General features: G+C 46.9%; 2 protein-coding genes across 4 annotated transcripts in view; both read right to left on the reverse strand.

The window, feature by feature from the left end:
* Positions 1–1,747, reverse strand: part of AJUBA (ajuba LIM protein) — an 8,786-nt gene extending 7,039 nt beyond the window's left edge. For both annotated transcript variants that reach the window (XR_003002806.1, XM_024741670.1), the window contains exon 1: positions 375–1,747. Coding sequence is in view for 1 of the 2 variants with exons in the window: in XM_024741670.1 (XP_024597438.1) it covers positions 375–1,407 (1,033 nt within the window). In the remaining variant the exon portion in view is untranslated. The remainder of the gene's footprint in view (positions 1–374) is intronic.
* Positions 1,748–5,150: 3,403 nt separating this feature from the next.
* Positions 5,151–26,274, reverse strand: CUNH14orf93 (chromosome unknown C14orf93 homolog). 2 transcript variants are annotated; one of them, XM_024741706.1, is made up of 7 exons: positions 26,221–26,274; positions 14,534–15,552; positions 12,082–12,402; positions 7,897–7,958; positions 7,195–7,298; positions 6,207–6,319; positions 5,151–5,899 (listed from the first exon to the last, which is right to left on the reverse strand). In XM_024741706.1, exons 2-7 carry the CDS (start codon positions 15,131–15,133, stop codon positions 5,480–5,482), a joined length of 1,620 nt encoding a protein of 539 aa, XP_024597474.1. In that variant the 5' UTR covers positions 15,134–15,552; positions 26,221–26,274; the 3' UTR covers positions 5,151–5,479. The 2 variants fall into 2 exon arrangements, with proteins under 2 accessions (XP_024597474.1, XP_024597473.1); XM_024741705.1 differs by lacking the exon at positions 26,221–26,274 and adding an exon at positions 25,926–25,967.
* Positions 26,275–27,545: the final 1,271 nt, after the last annotated feature.

Genomic DNA, 27,545 nt, shown 5'->3' on the forward strand with positions numbered 1-27,545 from the left:
CTGGGGGCGGAGCCTGGGCCCGGCTGGGGGCGCGGCGCGCAGGAGCCTGCAGGGGCAACGCCGCCGAGGGGGGAGCAAGATGGGGGGGTGCTCTCCCAGCCCCACTTGGTTCCCCTCAACAAGGCCTCCTACCGCGAAAAACCCAGGCTCTAAAGCTGAGGAACTGGGATTCACGAGATCATCAGGGAGGTTGAATTTAGCAGGAATAAGGTGCCCGCGGTCCATTTGAAACCCAGTGGGAAGGGGAAATTCCTCTTGCCTCTTTCCTAGCCCCGAGTCTCTGCCGCCGACTTCCCAGCGCCCGCCGTCGGGGCAGTGGGGAACCGAATGCGGTGACGGGTCTCTTCCCGTCCCTAACCACTTCTCTCACTCACCAAAGTAGTCCTCTCTGGACTCCGGTTCCCGCATCCGGGCCCGGGCGGCCTCTGGAACGAACGCACCTGGCGGCTCCTCGAGACCTGACGGCTCAATCCCCGAGGGTTCTCCGCGGGCGCCGGCTTCTCGCCCACCTGTGCCCACCGTCAGGCGCAGCAACGCTGTTAGTTCATCTTGGTATCGGGCGCCCGCGGCGCAGTCCCCATAGCCAGTCACCGAGTGTCGTCCGGGTTGTGCCCCTCGTCTCTCCAAGGGCCCTGCCGCTCCCACTCCGGCCCCGGCTAGAGCTCCCGGGCTGCCCAGGGCTGGGGGATACGAGTGGCGGCTTTCCTGGCAGCCGAACCCCGCGGGCCGATGAGCGCACAGTCGGTCCAGGGCAGCGTGGAGTTCGGGGTAGGCGGACGGCACCCCTCCAGAGGAATAGCCCGCCGGAACCCCGGCCAGAGGTGGGCCAAACAGGCATGGCCCGGCGGGCAGGGGGCTGCCGTGGCGCTGGTCGTAGCCCATGCTGATGCCGCTGGTACGGTTGCTGCAGGGTCGGCTACCTCCGGCTCCACCAGCCCCCGCCCCATCCAGCAGCAGACTGCCCCGGGGGCTGGACGGCTTGCTCGCGTCGCTGGCTGAGCTACTGGCGAAACTGGAGCGGGGGCTTAGGGCTGGGGCCGTCTCCAGCCGAAAGTCGGGGGGCAATGACTGAGGTAGAGGCAAGGCCCGGGTGGGAGGCGGCCCCCCGGGAAAGGAGCCTTCGTAGCGCGGCGCCTCAAAGGAGCCGCGAGGGTTCCGCTCAGCGTCCAGGGGGCCTTGCTCCCGGGCTGGCTCCAACGGCTCATCCCCAGGTCCCCCAGTAGCTCCACGGGGCCCTGATTTCCTAGGTCCCCCCAACCCACTCAGGCGCCCCTTGCCCGGCCCGGGGGTCCCATCAGACCCAGACCTGCTAGATTCACCCTTTCTGCGGCCGAACTTGGCGCTGCCGGAGTCCGAGAGTCTTAACTTCTCCAGCAGGCGACTGGCTTTCTCCCCTAACCGCTCCATGCCCTCGGGCCTGGGGCCTCCAGCCCCCTCCCCGCCCGGCACCCTGCAGCGTCTCGGCGGCCGCTTCTCTTTCCCTGCGGCCGGACTTCGCTTCCCCAGGGGCACAGGATAGGCAAAGGGGTTTAGCGGGCGCCCCGGATGCCCGGCGCCAAGAATCCCGCAGCATCCCCCAGCGAGAGGGGTTGCGTCCCCCCGCGCATCAGGGGTTAAGCGGGGCTAGAAGTGCCTACGGCCGCGGCTGTCCGGTCCGCAGGTCTATCTGTTCACGCGTCGACTCGCCCGGCAGCCCCACTCTCCCAGGCCCCCGCCCCCCTAGCTCACACACTCAGCACCGACCCAACTTCTCTCCCAAACTTTTGTCTGCCTGGCCGGATCTACTTTCCTGGAGGGGCGGAGCGCCGTGTGCGAGACGAACGGGGGTGTCGGCGCAGGAATCTGGTGCGACGAAAAGGGGGGGGTGGCGGGTGTCGGTGCGAAGTGTCCTGGAGCTGGAGATCCGCCGACTGGTGGCGAAAGGAGGGCGAGGGGCAGTTTGGACAGTTGCTACTACATCACTCAAGAATTGGGACATGAAAAAGTGGGGGAGGGGGAGGGGAACTCTTTGTTTGCAGTTGGAATGCGCGGAGGGGCACGGTGGAATGTCGCGGTTCAGAAGGACGACGCGAGGCATGTTCTGCGCAAACACCGTGACTTTGTTCCTAGTGTGGGGACTGTGGGAGAGATGAGAAGGGACTGATACAGAAGTAGTGAGACAGGGAGAGAGAAGAAAGGTAGATACATAAAGAGGTTCAGAGACGCATAAGAGCCCAGAAAGGCGAGGAAGCCCTTATAGAGAGGTGGTGGAAGACAGGTATGGAAAGAAAGGAGAGCCGGACCAAATGGGATCGTGGGTGGTGCGGAGACGGAAGGCTGAACAGACCAAGAGAAAGACAAATTTGTTCAGGTCCAGAGAGAATGAGAGACAAACAGATAAGCTGCAATAAAAAGACAACTTTCAGAACCCAAAACTCTGTAACGGGAGGGAGGGAGCTTTCGTGTGTATGTAAAAGGAGAGAGGAAGAGGCTTGGGACTAATCTCTACCTTCAGGGTAGGACAGATAGAGGGATAGATAGACACCCCCTGGTGTTGGGAAATGAGATTTTTAGCAAATATTTCAGGTGACTGGGGATAGAAGGCCCGGTTTTAGAGCTAGCGAACGCCTCGCCCTTGGTTGGCCCACAGTAGTTGGTGATAAAGAATAAGTACTAACTTAAAAGGGAGAAAAAGAAAATGTCATTTAGAGGAGATAGCAAGTGAAAATAATCAAGGTGGAAAAGGAAAAGAGGCTGATCTTGGCCATACTAGGAGGATCAAGAATAAGGAAAAGAGGAAGCCATGGCTGAAGCTGAACATGCCTAATTAAGTATCAGCCAACTGATTTTGCCCAGACTAGCACATGGCGAGAGGGGAATGGAGAAAGAAATGACTCCTTCGTATTTAGATAGTAAATTTGTATGAAAATTATATGCAAACAAATCATGCATATTATTTTCATCTCAACATTTTGAACACCTTTTATAATTTTAGTGTAGCCTTAGGGAATGGGGGAGGAAAGAAGGTTAATATCTTTGGGGAAATTAATTTGGCACAAACTATTTGGCTTCTCTGTCCTAGCTGCATTGTCTCCCTGACCTCATCTCTCCTGAGAATCAGCCTCTCTGTTTCCCAGGTCAGGCCTACAGCTTTTCTCTGATCCAGAGGAGAGTTTACTCTCAGACTGGAAGCAGGGAGGACTAAAAGCATTAGTAACCAAGGGGGGCTATCAGGTTGCATCCAGAGCCTGCTGTGAGCTGTCTTCAGAATCAACCGTAACATTCTCCTTCCTTTCCTGTTTCCACATGGGGAAGAAGAACCTGGATTCTTCCTTCCAATTACTTATATCCTCTAACATTTGGGAACTTTGCTCCTTTGGGGTTAAAATGGGAGAGTAAATCTTATGAAAAGTTGAGATACCGTTAAAGGAGGCCCATCCAGGAATTGGTAGTGGCAGCAGTGGGCACAGTTGGGACCAACAACCTGTGTTTTCAGGGGGATAACAGGAAGGAGACGCAAGTGAAGGGGGTGTGATGCGCTGACAGCGCATGCTCCAGTAGGGCTCACGACCTCTGGGTAGCCACTCCATAGTCTGAACTGGAGCTGGGAGCTCCACAGGCCCTATTCTCCATTCCCAGGACCTTAATTAGCCTCTATATACAGGTGACTCCCAAATCCGTATTTCTAGCCCAGACATTCTTGGACTTAAAAACTCAGCTGACGAATAGCATCTCCACTTGGTTGTCTCAAAGGCACACAACACCCTGACCTCACCTTCCCTGCCTCCCAAAACTAGCTCCTCCAGCATTTCCTGAGTAAACGGCATCATTAACCACTTAGCTACTTAAGCCAGAAACCTGAACATCAACCCTATGTCCTCCTCCCTTAACCTCAAATCCAAGCAAGTCCTATCAGCAAGTCCTATCAATTCTGCTTCCAAAATATCTTTCAAATCTGTCCTTCCCTCATCATCACCACTATATATATATATATGTATCAGGTCATCATCTTTTCTCTCCTGGACCACTGCAAAAGCCTCCCTGCCAAGGCTTTCTCCCTCCCATCCATCTTGAAACCTGAGGTCAAATGATTCTTCAAAAGCACAAAACTGATCATCTTATTTCCCTGTTTAAAACCTGTCAGCGATTTCTCACTGTCCTTTAACTAAGTCTGTACTCTTTAAGGTATTTTACAGAGTCTATCTCTCCAGCCTCTTCTCTCAGCAACATCCCCTCCCCAAATGGTTCTGCAGTAGAACTGTACCTTGTCTGTGCTCTCTCTTGCCTCTAGACTTTTGTACTTGCTATTCCCTAGGTTTGGAACACTCTCTTGGCTTCCCCTTCCCTCCTGGTTAAGTTCTCCCCATCTTTCAAGCATCAATTTAAACACTCTCCGAGAAGCCTTTCCAGACCGCCAGAGCAAGTTAGTTACCCCTGTGGTACATAGCCATGGTAGCTACATTCCCCCATCATCACACTTATCACAATTCATTTCATTGCTTACTTAAATGCCTGGCTTCCTGACTAGACAATAAAACTTCTGATCAGTATCTAACCTGTTCAACAGTTTATCCATAGCACCTAGCACAGCACCTGACACCTAGTAAGCAATCAATATTTGTTGTATGATTGACAGAGTGAAGAGAAAGCCATATTTACTTCTCAATCCATCCAAAAAGGCACAAATTTTGTGTGTGTATATATATTCTGCATGTGTGCTTGTGTGCACACACACACGTACACACACACACTCACCTTCCTCAAAATACAGCTTGGCTGACAGGACTAAGAAATACCTACCAAGCCATGTATACTGCTTGGTCACACGCTGGGAAAGCAGCTGCTGGTGAGACAGGGGAACTCTTTAAGCCTGAATTTCCTCATGTGTACAATGGGAATAATAAAATCTTCCTTATATAATTCAATAAACAATAGCTATTACATCTAGATCCCAATTCCCAAATACGGATAGAGCCTGTGTTCTGCTCAGAAGAATGAAGCCCATGACTGAAACTGTCCACCAGGTGGCAGTATTACCCTGGCCTGGTCCTGTGCTGCTTCCACTACAGAGCAAGACCAGCAGTCAGGGGAAGAAGTAGAAGGTACAACCAAGGGCCGCTTCCCTAGAGCTTTGAGTGAAACCAGAAGAAAAAACAACTCAGAGACCAGGGCATACGTCAAGAAGGCCTCCTGTTTCTTGGACCCATCCTCCTTTTCTCAGCCCAGGCTCCTCCGAGGCACTGTTATGCTTAGGAATAAGCATTTTCTGGCTTGTCGTTCACAGCAGGGGGAGGGGGGGAGTATTTCCCCCTTGGAGATGAGTCCTTTTATCCCACCAGAGCTGCCAGCTTCCACTTCTAGTGGAGACTGTGTTGAGAAGAGAGGCAGATTTGCTTTCTCAGACTGCAGAAGACATTTCGTTATTCTGGGAAGCCCTGTGGCCACCCATTTTGAGGACATGGGAAGAGGCGGATGCCAGAGTTATTCTTGGTTATAGATTTCACTCATCCTTTTCCACCTTGATTTCAATGAACGAGTTCAAGTCAGGACAGCAGGTTTTGTGGGGTTGGTCAAAAGATGGGGAGACAGGTCCATTCTCATCACCTCCCTCCTCCTCCTCCTCTTGGAAATTAGGATTGTAAAGTTCTGGTGGAAGGAGCTGGGCCTCAGCAGAAGGTAAGCGGTCTGAGGGAGGTCCATACACACGGTTGGCTTTGGTGCCATGCTTAGAGTTGGCATCCAGGTGGTAGCAGAGCTGCGTGAGGCGCTGGGCCCGGAAACGGGGAGGCCGGGCTACCCAGACACCTGGCTCGTTAAGGCTGTCCTCTTCATCTGACATCAGCTCCTCCGTCACATCCTTCCACAGGCGTTGGTCCTCAGGGCCAAAATGCCTCATGATGCTGGATCGGTTGGCAAAAAGCTACGGGAGGAGCCCAGGACAGAGATTAGGAAAAGCAGCAAACCATGCATTAGGTTTGGGGAAAGGCTTTGGGTGGAAGGGAGGCTGTGTAAAATCTGTGTCCGAGAGAACCAAGTTCTCAAGAGAACCCAAGTCCTCAAGAGAACCCAAGTCAGATCTTAGAACTGGCTCCCTTCCTCCTCCTCCTCTGCTCCGTTCCTGGATCTCAACTCTTTTCTCAGATGCCACGTCCCCTGGCCCTTCCCACTGTGACTTATTTATTAGGGTTTAGAGTTTAGCATCTTGAAAGGAAAGACTAGAAACCTACCCGATATCTGCGACTTCGAAGTTTCTTCTCCTCTTTTTCTTTTAGGCCTTTAAAGGGGTTCAGGGAGTTGCGGTACTCACGCCTCTTAGTAAGGAAGTAGGCTACACAGGCTCCTGGTGGGGAGGGAGAAGGCAGGCAGCAAAAAGCAGGGTCCTCAGCCCTTTTTTTTGCCCTAATACTACTGGATGGGAGAAGGGTGAACCACTGTTTGGACGATGGGCTTTCTGGGTATACCCATCAGCATCTATTCATTCCTCTCTGGTTTAGCTCCCTCTGCCTCCCTCCGTCTCCAACAGGAACTCCTCCCACTATAAAAAGACAACTCCAGGGAGGGAGGGAGGGATACGCAAGAGGGAAGAGATGTGGGCACATATGTATATGTATAACTGATTCACTTTGTTATACAGCAGAAACTAACACACCATTGTAAAGCAATTATACTCCAATAAAGACGTTAAAAAAAAAAAAGACAACTCCAATGCTTCTGTAACTCCCTTCCCCCACTCCCAGTTAAACCTACCGCCATTCTACTCAGCTGACAGCAGATTACAAGTACTTTTTCAGCAGAAGCTTTCTTTTTTTTTTTTTTTTTTTTTTTTAGCAGAAGTTTTCTTAGTGCTACAGACAAATAACAGAAGAGCAAGGAAAGTAGAAAACCCAGGACATAATATTTAGGGACAAAAGAGCAGGGCTGGATTCTGACCTCCTTTTTATAACACCCTAGATTCAGGCTCTGTGTGTAAATGTCATGCATGATGGTGTTCTGGCCCTTTCCTTCTCCCATTTTCATTTCAGACTGAGTAGGGGAATGAAAAGGCAATTAGAGACAATCCTGTGTGTATTGCAGGTGAAAAGAATAACCAAAACCAATTTTTTAAAGTCCTCTATTTTCAAAACCACCTAAATCATCTCCATATGCCTCTTCTCCTCTGGCCAGGAACAGGGGATGAAGAAAGGATGGGATGGGAGTTAACTTAGTTTTTCTCACCTTTCAGCTCCTTGTCAGTGTAATTGTGGGGACTGGTTACCAGCTCCTGCTTGAGCTTTTCCAGAAGGAACTTCACTACTGAAATATTCCAAGAGGACTTGATGCTGCCACAAGAGAAGAGAGTGAATAAGGCAGTCAGTATTTTATTTTATTTATTTATTTTTTGGCTGCACCACGTGGCTTGTGGGATCTCAGTTCCTTGACCAGGGATGGAACCCGTGCCCCACCCCCGTAGTGGGAGGGTGGAGTTTTTTTTTTTTTTTTTTTTTTTGGGTACACGGGTATCTCACTGTTGTGGCCTCTCCTGTTGCGGAGCACAGGGTCCGGACGCACAGGCTCAGCGGCCATGGCTCATGGGCCCAGCCGCTCCACGGCACATGGAATCCTCCCGGACCAGGGCACGAACCCTTGTCCCCCGCATTGGCAGGCGGACTCTCAACCACTGCGCCACCAGGGAAGCCCAGGGAGAGTGGAGTTTTAACCACTGGATCGCCAGGGAAGTCCCTCGTCAGCATTTTAAAAGCTAGACAGAGATTCCCAGCACTAATCAACTTTGTGGTAAAGTCCTCCATGGCCTAAGACAGTATACAAGGGGCAATGGTGAGATGGAAGCCTTAGCCTCACTGTTATACGGAAGCAGCCCCCTCTATTTCCCTCTCCTTGGCAAAGTTCCTGATATCTTTTCCCTCCAGAGGATCGTACCTTTCAGACCCATTGAACCTCTTGTCATTGGTGATGTGGTTATGCACATTGTGGACCAATTTCTAGGGGAAACAAACAAGCACAGAATCAAGCCAGGAGCAAACATGATGAGACCCTCCTCTGGTCCCTAGGCACTGTCCCTATGGGGTTCTCTGCCTGAATCCTGCCCATAGTCTAGGTACCATTTCTGTTGATGCCCTTTCTTAGACAGAGAGCCAATCCAAGTTAGTATTTCTAATGAACCCTCCCTTTCTTTCCTTTTCATTTAATTTGTGTGGAGTCTCCAGGATTACCCCCTGGTCTTCCTTCTGCTCCCAGGGAATATGATCACTACAGTAGAGGGTTTCAAACACTTCCACAAACACACTCCTAACAGCAAGGAGAGAGCAAATATACACCAGGGCTACTGCAAGTGGACATTTCTTTTTTTTTTTAATTTAATGTTATTTATTTATTTTTGGCTGTGTTGGGTCTCCATTGCTGCATGTGAGCTTTCTCTAGTTGCAGTGAGCGGGGGCTACTCTTTGTTGTGGTGCGCGGGCTTCTCATTGCGGTGGTTTCTCTTGTTGAGGAACACGGGCTCTAGGCGTGCGGGCTTCAGTAGTTGTGGCACGCGGGCTGCAGAGCACAGGCTCAGCAGTTGTGGCGCACAGGCTTAGGTGCTCTGCAGCATGTGGGATCTTCCCGGACCACGGATCGAACCCACGTCCCCTGCATTGGCAGGCGGATTCTTAACCACTGCGCCACCAGGGAAGTCACTACCTTTGTTTATACACCTTTAATGATGGGTTCTCACTAGTTTTTGACTCAGCTACTATTGAACATCTCTAATTGTTAAAAAATTTTGCCTCAGGGGCTTCCCTGGTGGCACAGTGGTTAAGAATCCGCCTGCCAATGCAGGGGACACAGGTTGGAGCTCTGGTCCAAGAAGATCCCACATACCGCGGAGCAACTAAGCCCAAGCGCCACAACTACTGAGCCTGTGGTCTAGAGCCTGCGAGCCACAACTACTGAGCCCACGTGCCACAACTACTGAAGCCCGCGTGCCTAGAGCCCGTGCTCCGCAACAAGAGAAGCCACCGCAATGAGAAGACCATGCACCACAATGAGGAGTAGCCCAAGCTCGTCTCAACTAGAGAAAGCCTGCGCGCAGCAACAAAGACCCAGTGCAGCCAAAAATAAATTAATTAATTTAGAAAAATTTGCCTTAGATGCTCCAAAATCTGACCCCAGTTTTGCCCTAACGGCACCTGAAGTATTTGAAGACAGCTTCCATGTACTCACCAAGTCTTTTCTTATCCCATCTAAACACCAAGTCCTTCAACCATTCCTCATGACATAGTTGCCAGAGAGACTCCTCATGAAACTATGAGCCTCTCTGGTTTGCCAGTGTCCCTCTTACAACATGGCGCCTGGAACTGAATCTAACTCATCTGTTGAGGTCTGGCCAAAGGAAGCATTACTTCCCCGACTAGAACTCTATACTTCTAGGAATGAAACCCAAGGTGCTGTACCTCTCTTAGCAAGCCCATCCCTACTCTCAGTGTCACAGGGTTCATTCATAGTGAGCTTGTAGTCCATTTTCCACATGGATTACTATCTCCACTATTCTGCAACTGTTTTTTTTTTAACTTTAATGTAGGATTTTACATTTCTTCCTATTAAATTTAGTTTTGTTGTTTCTGATTATATTTTCATTCCAAGGTCCTTCAGTCAATGGAAATTACCCAGTCCCAAACTGATGGGATGCTGATCTCAGGATTTCAGCTTCATATTAAAAAATGCCCAATTTACGCTCCTAGCCCTATGGCTGATGGACCATATCAACTTAGGAAATTACTGTTAACTCTTTATGGTTAGGGTCTCCACTCTATAAAAAAGATTGTTGTACTAGCTTCATATTTGATATAGCTATTTTACCTCTTAGAAGTCCAAACTTGAAAAATCACAAAAGATGGGTAAATGCTTCAGAAAGAATTTGAAAGAGTTGCAGAAAAAAAGAAAAGAAAAAAAAGTAGGGTGGGGGAGTTGCATAGCTTCCAATTCAAGTGGCTTGGAAGAGATCAGCTGATAAACATCCAACCAAGCTTGAAGTGGAAAGGGAAAATACTCTAGACAATAATAAGCATTAAGACTGTAAAGGTTGCTGGCTCACCTACCTCCTGAGTGAGCTAAAAATGAATAATTTCCCCAATGGGTGGCTGGGATCTGCAGTAGTCCAAGGAATTAAGATTCCGATTTGGTCCTTTTGGATCTCTAGCAGCAACCCACAGCAGCTTCATCAGATTGGAGAGATGCCTCTCTCATTCCTTCCCAGAGCTAAAGGTTGGAACAGTGAAGATCTGCAACTATCCCTCTCCCTCTAAACCCACAGACTAATACAAGAACATTTTATATCTTTCTCTGTGACAGGCAGCAAGACTCCCTGACTGGTCCTCTCGCGCCTCTTCAAGCACTATAACACAGAGCGGGATGACTGAGAATGCTGTCCTCCCAGAAGGTCCCATGCTGAGCTCTCCAAAGGGCAGGAAGAAGCCAGGCCTCATCACTAGACCTCTCGCTGGATTTAGTAGGCACTAGAGGAATGGAACTGATCAAAAGTCCTGATTTTATGCAAATTTTAATTATCACACATTTATTCACAATTTAAGCACTATGAATTTTCGGGAAATCCCTTGAAATGTACTTTTAGGTATAAGCCTCCATTTCTATCACTGGCAACAACAGTGTCCTCTTGGGCCAGAAATCCGTGACAGAGAAACTAAACCTAGTCCCTGTTCTTTTTTTTTTTTCTTTTAATATTATTTATTTGGCTGTACCTGGTCTTAGCTGCAGCACATGGGATCTTCATGTGGCATGCGGGATCTTTAGTTATGGCATGTAGGATCTTTTTTTTTTTTTTTTTAGTTGTGGCACGCAAACACTTAGTTGCAGCATGTGGGATTTAGTTCCCTGACCAGGGATCAAACCCAGGCCCCTTGCTTTGGGAGCATGAAGTCTTAGCCACTGGACCACCAGGGAAGTCGCCCTATTCCCTGTTCTTGATAAGTGACATGTCACTGAACATAACCAAAATTTGAAATGAAGGTTAGAAACCAGTTGATACTGATTATGAATGGTGTCTTCTGGAAGAGAGAGAAGAAAAAAAAAAAAAAAAAGAATCTGTCAATGTAAAAACATCAAATGAAAAGGCAGAGTAAAGTAGGATCTCTTAGAAAAAGAAAGAAGTAATATGAATAAAGGAGGTATAAATGGTAGTCAGCTGTTTTCAACCTTTACTAAGACTGTAACAAGGGGAAATGAGTTCTATACTAAGATGAGATTTTGCTGGATGTCAGTGGTGACCTCCACTCCTAACCAGAGCCCTCAAGTTACCTCATCAGCCATTATCCAGAGAGTGGAGACCCATTACCGTCAATGGGAACACGATACGGCTAAAGAACATCCCCACAGTTATCAGAAAGATGTTCTGGGCAACAGAGCGGATCCAAAAGTCTGCGGTCACCCTAAAACAGGGTTTCTCAACCTCAGCACTATTGACATTTTAGGCTGGATAATGGGGGTGTTGGGGGAGACATCCTGTACACTGTAGGATGTTTAGTGGCGCTCCTAGGGCTCCGAGCCACTGCTAGGTTTGAGGCAGAACTGGATCATATCAGTACCTTCCCTGCCAAGTGCTCTGAGAATCAGTAGAATCTCCAAACTTTTTATACCTGAGCTGAGTGGCCCTCTGCATCTTTGGGGTATGGGACCACCTCAGGACACCTTGGCCTTTCTGCCCATGGGGACCCTTGCTACTTACCCTGAACACTGGTAATTTGCAGGCAGCTTCCAGTGCTGCTCTGCTGCCATCAATCTGCTTAACCCCTTAAGGATCTTCCCATCAGGATTATGAGATCACCAGGAGATACGATGTAATTATATAATTATATATATGATATAATTCCCTTATCTTTAAATGGAAGATATCAATCTATCTGGGAAAACCTAAAGAAGTTCCACTGATAGCAGCGGGGCTGCCTGTCCCTGGGCTAGGGAAGAGGCTGTCTCCTTCTTGCCCCTCCCACTCCAGCAGGCTTCAGGATACCATTCATTCGATATGGGACGTTTAAAATCAACCCACATTTCCCTCTTCACTTATTTCTCCAGACTGAAGAAAAACGTGGAGAAAACGAGCTCACTTACAGAGAGGACCAGATCCCGCTTGCGCCTGGAGTTCTTCTGCCCACTCCCTCTGGTCCTGCATGGGGAAGCAGTAAATCCTAGAGAGTGTCTCAGCTCCCCAGTTCCCCCAGGGCCTGATTCTTCCAAGGCACCTTCCAGGGCAGCAGCAGCACTGAGCATGTCCTCGGGGTGGGGCGGGGGCAGCTTGGTTCCGTTTTCCGGCCCTGTCTCTGAGGTTGTCCGCTGGATCCCCGGTTGTGTGGCTGGTGAAAGCTGCTTGGCATAAGCAGGGGCCAGCACCCGCTGCACTGCACCCTCAGAGGCCACATAATCATCCACCAGCTAAGAACATAGAAAAGAATAGCCTATTAGCCAGCCAGGCTTACGGGAACCTGATCAACCATCATTCATTGGCCAAGTATAATGAACAAGGAGTGTGGGCAAATATTTCTGTGGGTACAGGGCCTCTCATGTTGGGTCATTACCACAGGACTGATTATACAGAGAAGGCATGTTTCTGACGCTTTGTGAGTAGTCATTTATGCTTTGTGCTTGAGTATAGGAAATGTAGCTAGGTAAGTGTTTTGCCTGAAAGGAGTTGAGGGAGGAAGTGATGACAAGAAAGGAAAACAAAGCAAGAGAAAGAGCAAGAGAATAAAATAACAATAAAAAGGAGAGATATGGGAGCAAAGGACGGAGATATAAAGTCGGAAATCTCTAGAGAGGCTAGCACTGCCTCCCCGACCCCGCCCTTTTCCCTTTGCGGGGCCAGTGTGTGCCCTCACCTTGATCCTGCTCTGGCCACATCCGACTGTCACTGCCCTGACACCTGCTTGCCTGCCTGTGCCCTCACTCAAGGACATAGAGGGTAGGGGAAGGAAGGAGGGAGGAAGGGGGAGAGGGAGAGGGAGAGGGAGAGGGAGAGGGAGAGAGGGAGAGAGAGAGAGAGAGAGAGAGAGAGAGGAAAGAAGAAAGGAGGAGGATTTTTGCAGCCCAGAAAACAAAACAGTGAAAGTGGGGGGAAAAAAACACAGAAAGAAGTGGGGGAGGAGGCTGAGATTTATAGACCTGTGAGCTGCTTTCTGTGCTGTGAAATCTAATTCCATCCTGTTGGCTTGGAAGCCTTCCCTGCCAGAAAGAACCACAGCTCAGGGCTCTGCCTGGCCAGGTACCTCCTAGCCTCCTCCCACCTTCCCAGCTCCTCCTCCAACAGTCCCAAACCAAGGATAGTCCCTGGCGGGGCACAGACTGGGGCGAGCCGCGGGGCCATCACCCGCACGTGGCTAGGCCTCGGGGGAGCAGTGAGCAGTTGCAGTGTGACACAACTGGTCACATTCCTCAGATCCAGCAGATGGGCTGGGAGTCTCATCCCTCTCATCAACCCTGTGTGTTCTGCTGCTCTACACTTTCCTGGGTGTCTGGGCCTCGTCATGGCGGGGCGGAGGAAAAGAGACGGGGCAGAGGGAGGACGCTCTGGAGGAGAGGGTGGAGGAGAGCTGACAGACCTCCCACTGTCTCTCAAGTGGCAACACATCTGTTAGTTTCCCATCTCTGAGATCTCTACAGTTGCTCCATCTCCTTTCCATACTTCCATGTGTGAAACTACTTCTGCAGTTTTTACTCTCCTCAGCCAGGATTTCCTGCTCATATGGCCCTGAGCAGTAAAGAAGCTGAAATAGCACATGTACTTCTTTGTCTTTTCCTGCTCACAAAATAGGCCTGCTCGCTTCCCTCTTTCTCCCTACATGTTATCATCCTCTTACTGTGAACTCTCAACTCTCATTTCTGTTCCTTATTTTTATTTCCTGTCCTCTACCTCCCTCCCACCTTACCTCATTTTCTCTCTCTTGCATCAATTCTCCTTCCATTTAGGTTCACCTTTCTCCTCTGCTCTTGTTTTCCACTTTTTCTCCTTCCCTTCATTTCCGCCTGCCTCTTTCCCTCCCTACACCTGTCGGCTATTATCTTCGTCCTCTCCCTCCCACTTTCCCTTCTCTCTCTCCCCGCCTCTGCCTCTCTCTCCTCACATCCCCATCTCCCTCATAGTCCTGAATTCCTCTTGGCAAGCAGAGGGCCCGTGATCAAATATGAATGAGCCGTCTGTGCTCGGCAGGCATCCTTGCCAGGAGAGGCAGAACCCACGGAGCAGCCAAGGCAGCTGTGGAGAAGGTGCCATGCAGAGCAACAGAGAGGGAGCGCAGTACCACTGCCCCGACACCACTCACGCCAGAAAATGACCTTCTGCCAGAGAGGCCACGGTACCAAAAAAAAAAAAAAAAAAAAAACCCCAAAAACAGAAAACAAAAAACCCAGGAGGGCTGACTCTCCCTGCCGGCAAAGGAAACTGGGTACCGTGCTGTTCTGTCACAGATACAACCGAAAGAAAGGCTGAAGGATGGAGAGAAGAGAAGAGAAAGAGGCCGGGAAGAGCACAGAAGCACAGCCCCGCTAGTGTCCTGCGCTGCGTACTCACGGGGTTGAGCATCGGAGGCCCCTCGCCTGCAGCCAGGGCGCATACCGGGAGCCGTACGTCTCTCTGAGCGGCCGGGAAGCCCAAGGGCCCAGGCCCCCCAGCTGAGGCCGCTCCCAGCTGCCGCAGCTCCTCGATCACCACCTGCACGCCGCTGCCCACACTGTCACACTCCTCTTCCACGGCCGGCAAGGCCCTGTCTGCCTCTCCTGGGCTCTCCTTGAGGGGCCCGGGCTCCTCGGGCGGGGAGCCGTGCGCCCGGCTCTCGCCGTCTTCATCGGGGACGGGCACCTTCCCTTGCCTCAGCTCACCCACTTCCTCCTGGAGACGTTTTAACAATTCGTTGTTGGCCCTGGCGAGACCCAGCGCAGCCTCAGCCAGACCCACGGCCTTATCCACCCGCTGGTAGATAATATGCAGGAGCTGCTCCGAACTCTGGACGGCCAGGCCGTGTCCGGTGACCGTGATCGGGGTGCTGGGAGGAGGGTTCCCGCCCTGACAGCTTGTGCTGCCCCCGCTAGTCTCGCTCTTACAGGCACAGCAGCAGCATCTGGCCTCGCCGCCGCCGGGAGGGGAGAAGAGAATGGTGGCGCTGAAGGACATGATGGCAGAGGCAGGAAGGCCCGTGCTCACGCTGCTGGACTGCTGCAAAAGTGTCCCCAGTCGACCGGACCGCACGAAGCTCTGGCCTCTTTGGATTCACTCTCCTTTTTCATGGAGGTTGGTCGGAGCAGCCTGGGCCCCCGGGGGCTGGGTTCTGTGAAGGAGGAGTGGGCTAGCCCTGAAGGCACACACCGTCCATGGCTGCCTCTCCTTGGGCTGTGGAGCAGAGGGTCTTCTTCTCTGTGCAGATCCCGTGCTGCCCTAGCTCAACACACTGGGGGTCACACTCACCCCTTCCCAAAAGGGTGGGCCTACAAAGGCCTTCGGGAGGAACACAGTTTCAGAGGGTGGAAGGCATGGAATTCCCCACCACTCCAAGCTAAGGAACAGAGATGGGACTCAAAAGGACCCACCGGCATCTGGAAAGATCAGAAAATTAAGGAAGAAAATGTAGATCTGTCTTCTCCGTCTCTCTATCTTGGCTGTAAAAACAGTATTGCATTTTATTGCTTTGACATCATTCCTTAAGGAGTTCAGAACACTTCATGTAGGTTAATCTCATCCACACAACAGCTCTAGGAAACACATGTTAACCCAGGGCCAGAGAAGAGACATGCAGAGAACTTATATATCTTTTTCAAGGTCAGGGGAAGACAGCAGAATCCAGTTATGGCTACTTTCAGTTTAGTGTGTGTGTGTGTTTAAACTGATACCACTTTTTGTTGACATAAAAAATCATGATTCTACCATCTCTATAATTTGCATACCGATGCATTCAGAGTAAGACTCCTAAACAAGGAAAAGGCCAATCAATGCAGCCCCCAACATGTTGCCAACTTCACACTATTATATCATTAATGTTTTGGGGGTGGGCAGGGAAATGAAAGGAAAAGCTGGGTAAGAGAGTTGAGCTGCAGTAACCAGGGCTGTGCACAGCCCCCTACTCTCACACTTTGTACACCTGGGCCTACAGCCTCTGCAATAGAAACTAGCTGTTCTGAATCCTCCAGCTGGAAGCCCAGAGAAACCAACTGGGGACCCTCAACTCCACTTCTCATGCTGCGTAAGGGAGAGGCAGAGCTGAATGGGATTGTCTAAGTAGCTACATGCTGCCACTCTACCCACACAACCAGCTCCCAAAAGGAGAGACCAGAATATCAATGATAAGCCAAACTGCCTCTCTTTTGAATCACTGTAGTTAAGCAACTGAACTACTTCAGGAGGAAAAAAAAAGTGTGGGAGGGTTGGTTTGTACCACTGAGAACACTCCAAGGAACTTCATATTGTCATTTTCTAAATGACACTTGATTACAGAAAAAAGAATCTTTCTGCCTGAAGCTCCCTAAGTGACAAAATCTTAAGTATGTTTACAATTTCCTCAAGAGATACATTTCTATCTTACCCTGCAAATTATATCATAACATCACAATTAAAAGGAGAGGAGAGAGAGGAAAAAAAAAAAATGGAGAGGAGAAGGTTAGGAGAATTTTCCACATTCTTTGGTTTGTTTGTTTGTTTTGAGTCAGCAATCTCATTTCGGAAACAGGCAATATCAATGCCGCTGAGGTACTAAAATGTAAATCTGACAATGCATTTTAATTACATTTGGTTTTTAAAGAATAGTCTTTAATTTGCTTTTTCTACCCTTTATATCGAAGAAATGCTTTTCTGTGCTAGATATTCACATCTTGTAAGAACTTAAATCCATTTACTGCTTCTCTATCATTAGAGTCACTGGAAAGCATAGTTAAACCTAAAAAACTAAAGGTTAGGACTTCCCTGGTGGCGCAGTCATTAAGAATCTGCCTGCCGATGCAGGGGACATGGTCCAGGAAGATTCGAGCCCTGGTCCAGGAAGATTCCACATGGCGTGGAGCAACTAAGCCTGTGTGCCACAACTACTGAGCCTGCGTGCCACAACTACTGAAGCCTGCGTGCCTAGAGCCCGTGCTCTGCAACAAGAGAAGCTATCACAGTGAGAAGCCCATGCACTGCAACAAAGAGTAGCCCCTGCTCTCCACAACTAGAGAAAAGCCTACTCGTAGCAATGAAGACCCAATGCCACCAAAAATAAAACAAACAAACAAAAACAACAACAACAACAAATAGAGGTTAAAGTCAAATTAAAACGAAAGGTTAAAGGAAAGCACTAAGTGATTCCCAGGTCAATTTGTGGATGAATCATTAATATATCCTTTTCTTTCCTAAATAAGGTCCTACATGCTCCAGCGGGGTTTTTAACTTTTTTAAAACCAACATCATGCAGAGTTTAATCTGAAACATGGATGTTGTGAGAAAAAGAAAATTATGTAAACAGTAATATACCACTTGGGTTCAGGATTTGTACAACAAGAAATTAAGACCTGTCACTTATATAATACTGTACATCAACTATACTTCAGTTAAAAAAACTGTTTTTAATAAATAAATAAATAATGTATAAAATAAACTACAAGGATATACTGTACAACACAGGGAATGTAGCCAATATTTTATAATAACTATAAATGGAGTACAACCTCTAAAAATTGTTTATCACTATATTGTACATTTGTAACATATAATTTACATGAACTATACTTCAATTTTTAAAAATTAAAAAAAAATAGAAATGAAGATGCATCATGTTAACAGGGACTCCAGGTGGGTACACTTCCTGGGATCAAGTTGACAACTGCAATACTCTTGCCCCAAAAACTCACTCTTTCTTGCAGGAGGCCTTTACCCCTGCCAGCGTTGTGCCTACCTTGAGCCCCTCCCTCCCCTTAAATGCTCTTTCTTAGGTAATCTTCCCAAAACAGCACTAAAATGGGCTGTGTGAACTTGGGCATATAATTCCCTTTTCTGAGCCCCAGTGTTCTCATCTCTGCCTACCGTGAGTGTTTTTGTGAAGACTGTATATAATATATATAAGGCATCTACAGAATACTGGCACACAGTCAGTGCTCCACACGTAACAGTTAGATTCCTGAAACCTTTTGTCTTCCCATCCTGGACATCCATCCTGATGTCCTAACCTTGAAAAAAAAAAAAATACAATGGCTTGAAATAGAATTTGGGGAGTTTCCCCTCTAAATTTAATATCACATTTCTAAGAAAAAATGAATTCAAGTATACAAAGACGCATTTATCAGTACAAAACCTCCTGTGACGCAAATTAGAAAGGTATTGAGAAAACAGAGTATTTGTAATTTACTTACTAGCACGACCTGGTTTAGACTAAGGATAATTTCAACTCTGCTAGTTTTTAATGCTAAATATATTTTCATATTTGTGTTGACATAAAATATCATGATACTATCTGCTCTATAATTTTGTCCCTCAATTTCTTTCTGCTTTTCGATTTTGTGTATTACCTAATTATGTCCATTTTAGAATGTCACGTTCAGGGCAACAAATAGGTGTTTTCTTGAACTAATATGTCTATAAAAACCTGGTACAGTGCTGTGTAGCATAATGGGCGTTCAAATAACTCTTTTGGGCTTCCTATGGATATCACTGCTGACTTAGTTTCCCAGGTTCCTGCTAGAGTCTCCCACATAAGCTCTAAGACACTGAAATAAAAGCATGAGGAAACTGGAGTTGGCAGGTGTTAAAGGAACATTTCACATTATGATATTTACTAACCAGACACCAATTCAAATGCTGGATAAATTATTAAAAACAAAACACTAATATCATTAATTACATATATCCCCATTAGAGAAGATGAGCAAGTTAAAAACAACAACAAAAATGTGTTTCTAAAAATTATCTATATGCAAGGCCATGCTAAAGGATGAGTCACCAAAATGGATTGCCACCTCCAAGTACTCAAGTGAAGGGAAGACAAAAGTCCCTACACACAAGGAGCTTACGGTGCATGTGAGAATAGAATGTCTAAAGAACAAGTCAAAATATACACATGTGCCTAAAAATATGGTACAGACTAAAAAAACCTTGAGGAGTTAGTTCAAAATAATAGAAAGATCAACAGAATGAAATCATGTGGAAGGGGGCTTATCGAAGAAAAACCTACAATTGAGCCTTGAGCAAGATATAGGATGAACTGGGAGGGTCATAAGAAGACGTGATAAGTGAGAGGAAAAAAAAACATAACAGAATTAAAAGGGTACATGTGAGAGATCAGAGCAAAATGGCTTATATAAAAGGTACAGAAAGCTGACAGAGGACTTTGAAAATCGAGTTAAGGAAACTCTTAGAGCAGGGGTCCGCAAACCTTTCTCTGTAAAGGACTAGATAGTAAATAACTTAGGCTTTGCAGGCCACGTGGTTTCTGTCGCAAGTATTCAACTCTGCCACTGTAGCACAAAGCAGCCATGGACAATACATAAACACGAGCATGGCTGTGTTACAATAAAACTTTATTTATGGACACAGAAATGTCACAAATTACATTTAATATTTACATTAAAAAATATAAAAGCCATTCTTATCTCATGGGCCATACAAAAACAGGTGGCAGGCCAGACCTAAGACTAGGGGCTATAGTTTGCTGACCCCTGTCTTAGATACCTAAAGTGGAACAGTTAGAGGTTAGGAGATTGTTTAATCCTGGAGAGAAGTGATGAGAATCAGCATTGTGGATATGAAGGTTCAATATCCTGGAGGAAGGACTGATCATATTTCTTAACTTAATAAATGTGGGGGATAGAGATTGGTTAAAGACAGCTTCAAGATTATAAACCTGAGGGTCAGAAGATGGTACCACTGACAGAATGATAGAAATGAGGAAGCTGAGAGGAGGCACCAGCATGTTTGAGAAGATGTGTATTTATACAACATGTTAAATTTCAAACTGATGGCAGCATCTTTAAATGGAATGTTCTGAAAGCAACTGGCTAGGACTGAAAAACAAAAACAGGAGGAAGGTCAGAGCTGGAATGCAGATTTGGAAACTTTAGTAGGAGGTTATATTTGAACTTCAGAGAGTGAATGAGCTCTCCAAGGAGTAAATACAAAGTCCTTGGCAAAGGCCAAGGACAGCACTTCGAGCCAATACTTGCAAGAGGCTTCATTGAAAGAGAAGAATGGTCAGTAAGGTGGGAGGAAAAGAGTGTTATGAAAGCCAAAGTAGAAAGAATATCAAGGGACTTCCCTGGTGGTGCAGTGGTTAAGAATCCGCCTGCCAGGGCTTCCCTGGTGGCGCAGTGGTTGAGAGTCCGCCTGCCGATGCAGGGGACACGGGTTCGTGCCCCGGTCCGGGAAGATCCCACATGCCGCAGAGCGGCTGGGCCCGTGAGCCATGGCCACTGAGCCTGCGCGTCCGGAGCCTGTGCTCCGCAACGGGAGAGGCCACGACAGTGAGAGGCCCGCGTACAGAAAAAAAAAAAAAAGAAATTCGCCTGCTAATGTAGGGAACACGGGATCGAGCCCTGGTCTGGGAAGATCCCACATTGCCACAGAGCAATTAAGCCTGTGTACCACAACTACTGAGGCTGCACTCTAGAGCCCGTGAGCCACAACTACTGAGCCCACGTGCAGCAACTACTGAAGCCCGCGCACCTGGAGCCTGTGCTCAACAAGAGAAGCCACTGCAATGAGAAATGAGAAGCCTGCACACCACAACAAAGAGTAGCCCCCGCTTGCTGCAGCTAGAGAAAGCCCACTCATGGCAACGAAGACCCAACGCAGCCAAAAATAAATAAGTAAATTTATTAAAAAGAAGAATAATATCAAGAAAGTGGATTCAATCAACTGTGACAAGTGCAGCAGAAAGGTTAAAAAAGATGCAAATTAAGGAAATACATTTTATTTGTCTGTGATGGTCACTGGCAATGACCAGAGAGGTATTTTTTGTAGTGAAAGTAATACTATGCAGTAGACGAAAGAGAACGTGATGGAGAAAATGGAAGCAAGACATGAAGTCAAGTTTTCTAGAGTTTAGTTATGAAAGGAAGGAAATAGGAAGTCAGAGAGGGCACTAGAGCCTCAGTATGTTTAAAAAGCAGAAAGAAAAAGGCCAGTGAAAAAGGAAAGGATAAACATATTAGGAAAGGATTTAAGTTTTCTTCTAGCAAGGATTCGTCCATGAGAAGGAAGGAAGGCAAGCTCTTCCCTGAGACTGCAGAGAAGAAAAAGATGAACTCAGTAGCCAAGATTCATTGACATGGAGAGAGGAAGACAAAGATATATGCTATTGAGACACTCTTTTTACTTTACAGACATTTCTCAGTTTGAATAATTCAAACTGATAAAAGAACTTTATTATAGATAGTGCTTCATTCTTGCTTTTTTCCATCACTAGTTTAAGGTTCTAAAGCCCATTTAACCCTGCCAACATTATTAACATAGCTAAACTTTATTATGGTATCTTTATTTTACCTCTCAAAATGTATAACTGTTTAATAGCCCATGAAGCAATCCATGGAATGTCTGGCAAAGCAACAGTTAACTGGAGTAAATTATCCAGGCAGTGTCTATACCATTATTATTAAACTTTAATACTGTCAACTTTTGCAACTTCAGATTGCTGATTTATTCTAAAACCACGAGTTTGCATTCTTGTTCAAGAAAGAAAAAACAGGAATAAACTAAGATTGACCACCACTGAATAACATACATGCCTTTTGCAAAATGCTATCAACTTTTAGAATTGAATGTTAAGAAAAAGATCTTCAATCCTATGATGAGCTGCCAACACAAAATGGCAGCAGCTGTCAAACTTAAGTTTACATAAAATCTGTGTGTTTGGGGTTCATTCTATATTGGTCTAATTTTAATACATGTGAAAGGAGCCTAGAAAATGTACTTTTCAAAAATTTTGGTTTTTTTAAAATAAGTATTTAGATAAAGAAGAAAGAAAACTCATCTTCTTTAGACAGACAGCTCAGGGTGAGACTGTCCGTAATCTTAACTATCCCTTTCCTCCCAAGACATGTATTTTTGTTAGAACTAAATATATCATACCCTTGGCAGCTCCCTTGCTTGCTTCAACCCATTCTGAGTTTGAATTTTCTGCATGACTGAGTTCACCTCCAAACTAAAGTTTTCCCACTGTTTAATAGGTGTGTAGGGTATGGTATCACTCAGATGATATATGTTTTTATAATGGGCCCTTGACTCATTCAGGGTCATGCTAGCAATGGACTTCCTTAAATGTGATTACTGAAAGCATAGCAATTGATACCATAATCTTCATTTTAAGAAATAAAAAAGGAAAATGGCCACTTAAAGTTCCTGCTGTGCCGGTCAGCCCTTCTCCCCCACTTGAAGGTGCAAAATGGCTCACCGGATAGAAGGTCCTCTCAAAACCTGTTTCTATCAGACATGAGCTCCTTATCACACAAGAGCAGGTAAGTAAATACCATAAAACAGTATTTTTCTACATTTTTAAAGACTGACCCATCTAAGGATCTACAAAAAAACAAAATCTAAGACTTCGTTTCTAGGGGTAAAAAAGATGTAGACCCAGAGGGCAGAATGAGTTCCTAAGAAAAGGATCCCACGTAATCCGAAAATTCCAAGTATGTTTGTATAGTAGTACGAGGGTTTTTAACCCGATATAGCACTGTCTTTTTTCTTTACATGTGCTAAAATGCAACTTGGTGAGATTAAAATTACCGGTTTAAGGTTTCCATATCCATGTGCCTGACGTAAATGACTCTTCCTGCATTTCTGGAGAAACTGAAAAATGAAAAACTAGCTCCTAAAGCTGTATCGTGTGCCCAGCGAGCCCTCGGTAAACGTTAGCTGATTAAATATTAGTCAAAGATGACAAAGTGGGCACGAGGGACAGCAGAACAATTTCCGAAGAGAACGTTTCAGCCACAGGCAGGGAGGACACAGCGGCGCAGAGAATAGAGCTGAGCTCCGCCCTCGAGGCCGCGGGGAACAGGGCGACCCGCCAGTGAGGCCCCCGCTAGACTATGCCCTAGGTGTCCTGGGAAAGGGGTGTTCCTCAGAAGGCCCGCAGACAGCAGATAGGCCGAGGCGCGGCCGGGGATCTCGCTGGGTCACCGTGGGTAGACTACGTGGCCAAAAAAGCTCGGAGGGCTTGGAGGGAGTATGGCGGGAGAGTTCCCGCGGCGATCCCGCCTTGGCGGCCCTAAGGGTGTCCCACCGCGTGTGCCCCGCGCGCCGCGCCAGCTGACCGAGCGCCGCCAAGAAAGGCGCGCGGGCGGCCGCGGACGACCGCGGACAACCGCGGACGACCGAGGCGCGGCTCGTGTACCCGGCCAGCGCGCGCACGCGGGAAGGCCCCGCCCTGCCAGTCTCCGGGCCCCCGGTGATTGGCGGTTGGACGATGAGGCGGAGCAGGGCTGGGGACGTTATTGGCCGCAATCCACAATCACTCAACAAGCCAGGGAGGGGAGGGGCCTCTTCAGGGAGGGACACGACTGCGAGGCTTTTTCAAAGCCGTCAGACGCCATCTTTAGCTTCCTTTTTTTTTTTTTTGTTTACTCGCTTTTGTTCTCTGCTGCTCACAAAGCTGCGTGTACACGATTATAGGTACAGTGGCTACAAGTCGGCCTCATACATTTGGTGGCGGAAGGCTTTTTGTTCCTGCCGGCCTCAGCTGCAGATCTTTCAGCAAGGTGGCAGCTGCCCTTACGTCAAAGAAGTTTTCATCTCGAGGGGCCCCGCGGATTCCCAAGCAAAACCAACCGAGTTTAGCTTTGCTTTGGTAGGAGGGCCAAGACAACGATATATTCGTGGGAGGAATTTTGTTTCTTACAAAGAAATTCAAAGCAAGGGCATTGCCTCTGAGCCTAAAATCCTACTAAAAATTAAACAGTCTAGGAGGACAGGGGCTTGGGCTGTGTATACTGCTCTAGAAGAACTCTCTTTTCCGAGAAGGTAGGAAGTATACGTGAAAGACCTGCAGTAAGGCGAAAAAGATTAAGAGCAAAACGCCATTAAAAATTCCTAACACTGCTGCCATCACAAAGGTCACTAGACTGACTAGATTTCAAAGATACGCAGGCCTAAACTTGTGGAATGATCCACATTTGAGACTGATCTGACTTGTATTGTTAGGGAATAAAAATGCACTCAATACAGATAAAGCCAGAGCCCACACGGGCTACTTTCATTATAGTGAATGTCAAGACCTGTACAAACAGTTTAATCGCCGTTGTTAGGTGTCTTAAATACTGCTTGAAACTGAGTGGGACGCGAGGTGGGGAATGGAAATGTGTTATAACACAGAGGTTTTGTTGTCCTGAAATTTGAACTCTACAGTAGATCTTTTTTTATCTCCTGGTCGCTACTTCACTTGTGACATTCCAGTTTCTCCCTCATCACCCCATATACCTCGTATGCTTTCACTCCAATCTGCCAATAGAGATTTGAATATAAATATTTTCCGTATGACTCCTAATAGGAGACGATGGTTCTGTAACAGAAAAAAGTGAGAATACGTCTCCTGTAACCGGAGGTGCTGTTCTGAGCCTGTTGTTCTCTAATTCATACACTTCTCTCCGTGGCTCTTGGCATGGGGAGAAAGCTTTTCATTTTAAAAATGCAACATGATAACCAAAATGCATTTCTTATCCCTCCCATATATTATTTGCCTTTGCCTCCTCTTGGCACCTCCCCCATCACCACCACCATGAACAGTTTTTGAGAATTGGACTTGACTGGATTATTTTCCTGATATTTTGCCAGCTGTGAAGCTTTTCAAACAAATCCCAACCTATCAACGACCATTTTGTCAAAAAGCCAAGAGAGAACTTCCCTTCTGAACACACCAACCAAACCACACATAAAGGCCAAAATATACACAGCTGTACATTTAAGAACGTGAGACAATAAAAAGCAAAACCACTTAAGCAAAACAGTCACTAAAGGCGGCTTTAAACCACAGACTCAATACATTGCCTACCCTCATTTGCCACATGGACTGCATATTCCTTGGCAATTATTTAATTATTCACTAATCTGATACTTTAGAAGAAGAGCAGAAAATACAGTAAATACACATGGAATGAAAATGCCTAAGTAATTCTATGCATAGGATTTCTTCTACGCTTTAATTTGCACATGAAATCCTGTCTGGATCACATTTGGGAACACAACAAAATATCCACATCCTAGGGGCTACTTTGCACACAAAAAACCAAAGGCAATCGCTTTTGAAAACAAAATCTGATACGGCACATATACACATACTGTACATATACACAAAGCACAAAACCCCAAGATAAATCTTTACGAAATTACTTGCTTAAAGAAACACACACACAATGTTCTCATGAAAAATGTGTGTAAGACACACTGTAAAAAGGGCTTTGACCCACCCCCCCCGCCGGGAAATGAGTGTCACAATTATAAAATCCAAACATTTTTAACCTATTGGCCTTGGACAATTGCCACATTCAAGCCACTTGGTTTTGGTTCTGGGGGAGGGTGTGTAAAACGCACGCAAACAGCTTTGTGAGGGAGTCTCAAATCTCCGCTTCCTTCCACGTTGCCTGTGGCAGAAATTTACATTTTCCCTTCATCCCGCTTAAAAAAAGAAACCTACACTTCCCAAGAGGATAAATTTTTTAAATTCCCCTGACCATAAAAATTTACCAGTTCTTAAAATGTGATAGCAAAAAGAAAAAAATCTCTATAAATTTGGCTGGAAACAGTTGTACACGGCCATCCTGCTTCTCAACTTCTTGGTATATTTAAAACCTTGACCAGGAAAAAGAAAGAGGAAGAGAGACAGAAAAAGAAATGGGGAAAAGCGCACATTCCCCTTAGCAACAGTTTCCTCACCCCAGCATTGCCACAGATCTCTATTGTTTAAAAAAATTTGAAAACACACACAAGATTAAGGAGAAAAAAAATGGAAAAAGGATACCCGAAGGTCGTATGGCTCTTTGTATTCGTGTGTGTGCAAAAAGGAGGACTCGCGGAGCCAGAGCCGGCAAGCCCCGCCCCTCCCCGGACGCCCGCCCGGATTGGCCACTGGCGGCCGCTGGGCGCCCCGCCCGCGAGGACACGCGTAGCGCCCGAGGCGCGGGCCCAGGGGGCCCCCAAGGGCCGCCCGACCCCCGACCCTGGCCCACTTCCGCTCGGACCCTGGCGGCCCGGTTGGCACCTATACCCTTCCCCACCTCTCTCCCCTTCCTTTCACTTTCTCACCCTCCTCTCACCTTTTCCTATGTTTGTTCCTCAGTGAAACCAGGCCTTCGTTACCAGCATAAAAAACCGGTGAGCGAGCACCTTCTGACAATTTGCTAAAGTTGGTTAACTAGTCAGTAAAATTCTAGTTTGGGATTAAGCATCAAGCACTCGGTGCGTGGGCCGAGCTCATGATTTCCAGTTGGAATGTCTCTGGGTCACTTCTATTGCTTAACTCTCCCACCTTTAAATGAACATTCATGCAAGTGCGTGACATCCTTCAGGTGAAAGACAAAGTAGTTTTACACTTTGGGCGAGGATTTTTGCTCAGCCTTCGTCCCCAATTTTTTCTCTATTTGGCTAACACTACATTCTCAAGAACTTAAAATGGTCCCCCTTTACCTCCTACATGAAGACCTGCTTGCTTGTACCTGGATTTTAAACCACTCATAATCTGGCCCCAGGCCCCTGTTTGTACTTATTTCCCACTGCCCTCACTCCTGTATTATTCCTTTGCTCAAGCGGTTTCATCTGCCTGGAATAATGCCTGTCTCCTCTTCTCTGACTAGTCAGTTTTTAAACACTCTTCAGCTATTTCAGTCAACACAGACCACTTTCTTCTCTCAACTATCAGCATGAACTTCATGTTTACTCAGGTTAGCAGTGCTTAACTCTACCTTGATTGCTTCCCATATTTTAGTAATTTCACACTAGTAAATTGTTTGAGATCAGAGATCATATCTTAAACTTCTTTTTTTCCCCTTCAGGAACTATTTTTTAAATTTTTACTGCAGCAGCTGGCATAATTATAGACATTTAGTAAACACTGAAAAAAAATCATGTATAATTGAGTGAATTTTTTTTCTAGCTAAACACACACAGATTTTGAAACTCAGATCCCACAACAAGAATTTGCCTTCTTCAGTAGCAGTTCATGAACACTCACTGTGCAGGGACTGCTGTGAATACTTCACATGTATTTACTTATTTAATTGCCACAGTAGTGGGGAGGTACTCATTATCCTCACTTTATAGATGAGACTAAGACAGAGAGAGGTATAATAATTTGACTAAGGTTATACAGCTAGTAAGAGGTAGACCTGGAACTTGAACCCAGAAAATTTAGCTCCATAGCGCAAGTTCTTAACCATTATGCCTCACTGGCTCAAAGCACAGCTTTAAAAAATATCTGATTTCATCCTCACAACATTCCACAAGACAGCTGGCCTGAACGCTTACTAAAATATCAATGTAATGAAGTCACACACAAAGATAAGGGGACTGTTCTAAATTAAAGGACAACAGGGGACCTCCCTGGTGGTCCAGTGGGTAAGACTCTGTGCTCCCATCGCAGGGG

Source organism: Neophocaena asiaeorientalis, unplaced genomic scaffold (assembly GCF_003031525.2).
Source record: "Neophocaena asiaeorientalis asiaeorientalis breed wild unplaced genomic scaffold, Neophocaena_asiaeorientalis_V1.1 scaffold27, whole genome shotgun sequence".
Classification (NCBI taxonomy): Eukaryota; Metazoa; Chordata; class Mammalia; order Artiodactyla; family Phocoenidae; genus Neophocaena; species Neophocaena asiaeorientalis.

Bases quoted from the DNA above. Each gene is read 5' to 3' on its own strand.
- CUNH14orf93 (XM_024741706.1), bottom strand. From the start codon at position 15,133: ATGTCCTTCAGCGCCACCATTCTCTTCTCCCCTCCCGGCGGCGGCGAG. The intron at 7,299-7,896 runs GTACGATCCTCT...CTCTTGTGGCAG, and splicing joins AGGTTCAATGGGTCTGAAAG to CATCAAGTCCTCTTGGAATA. The intron at 5,900-6,206 runs GTAGGTTTCTAG...CTCCTCCCGTAG, and splicing joins TTCGAAGTCGCAGATATCGG to CTTTTTGCCAACCGATCCAG.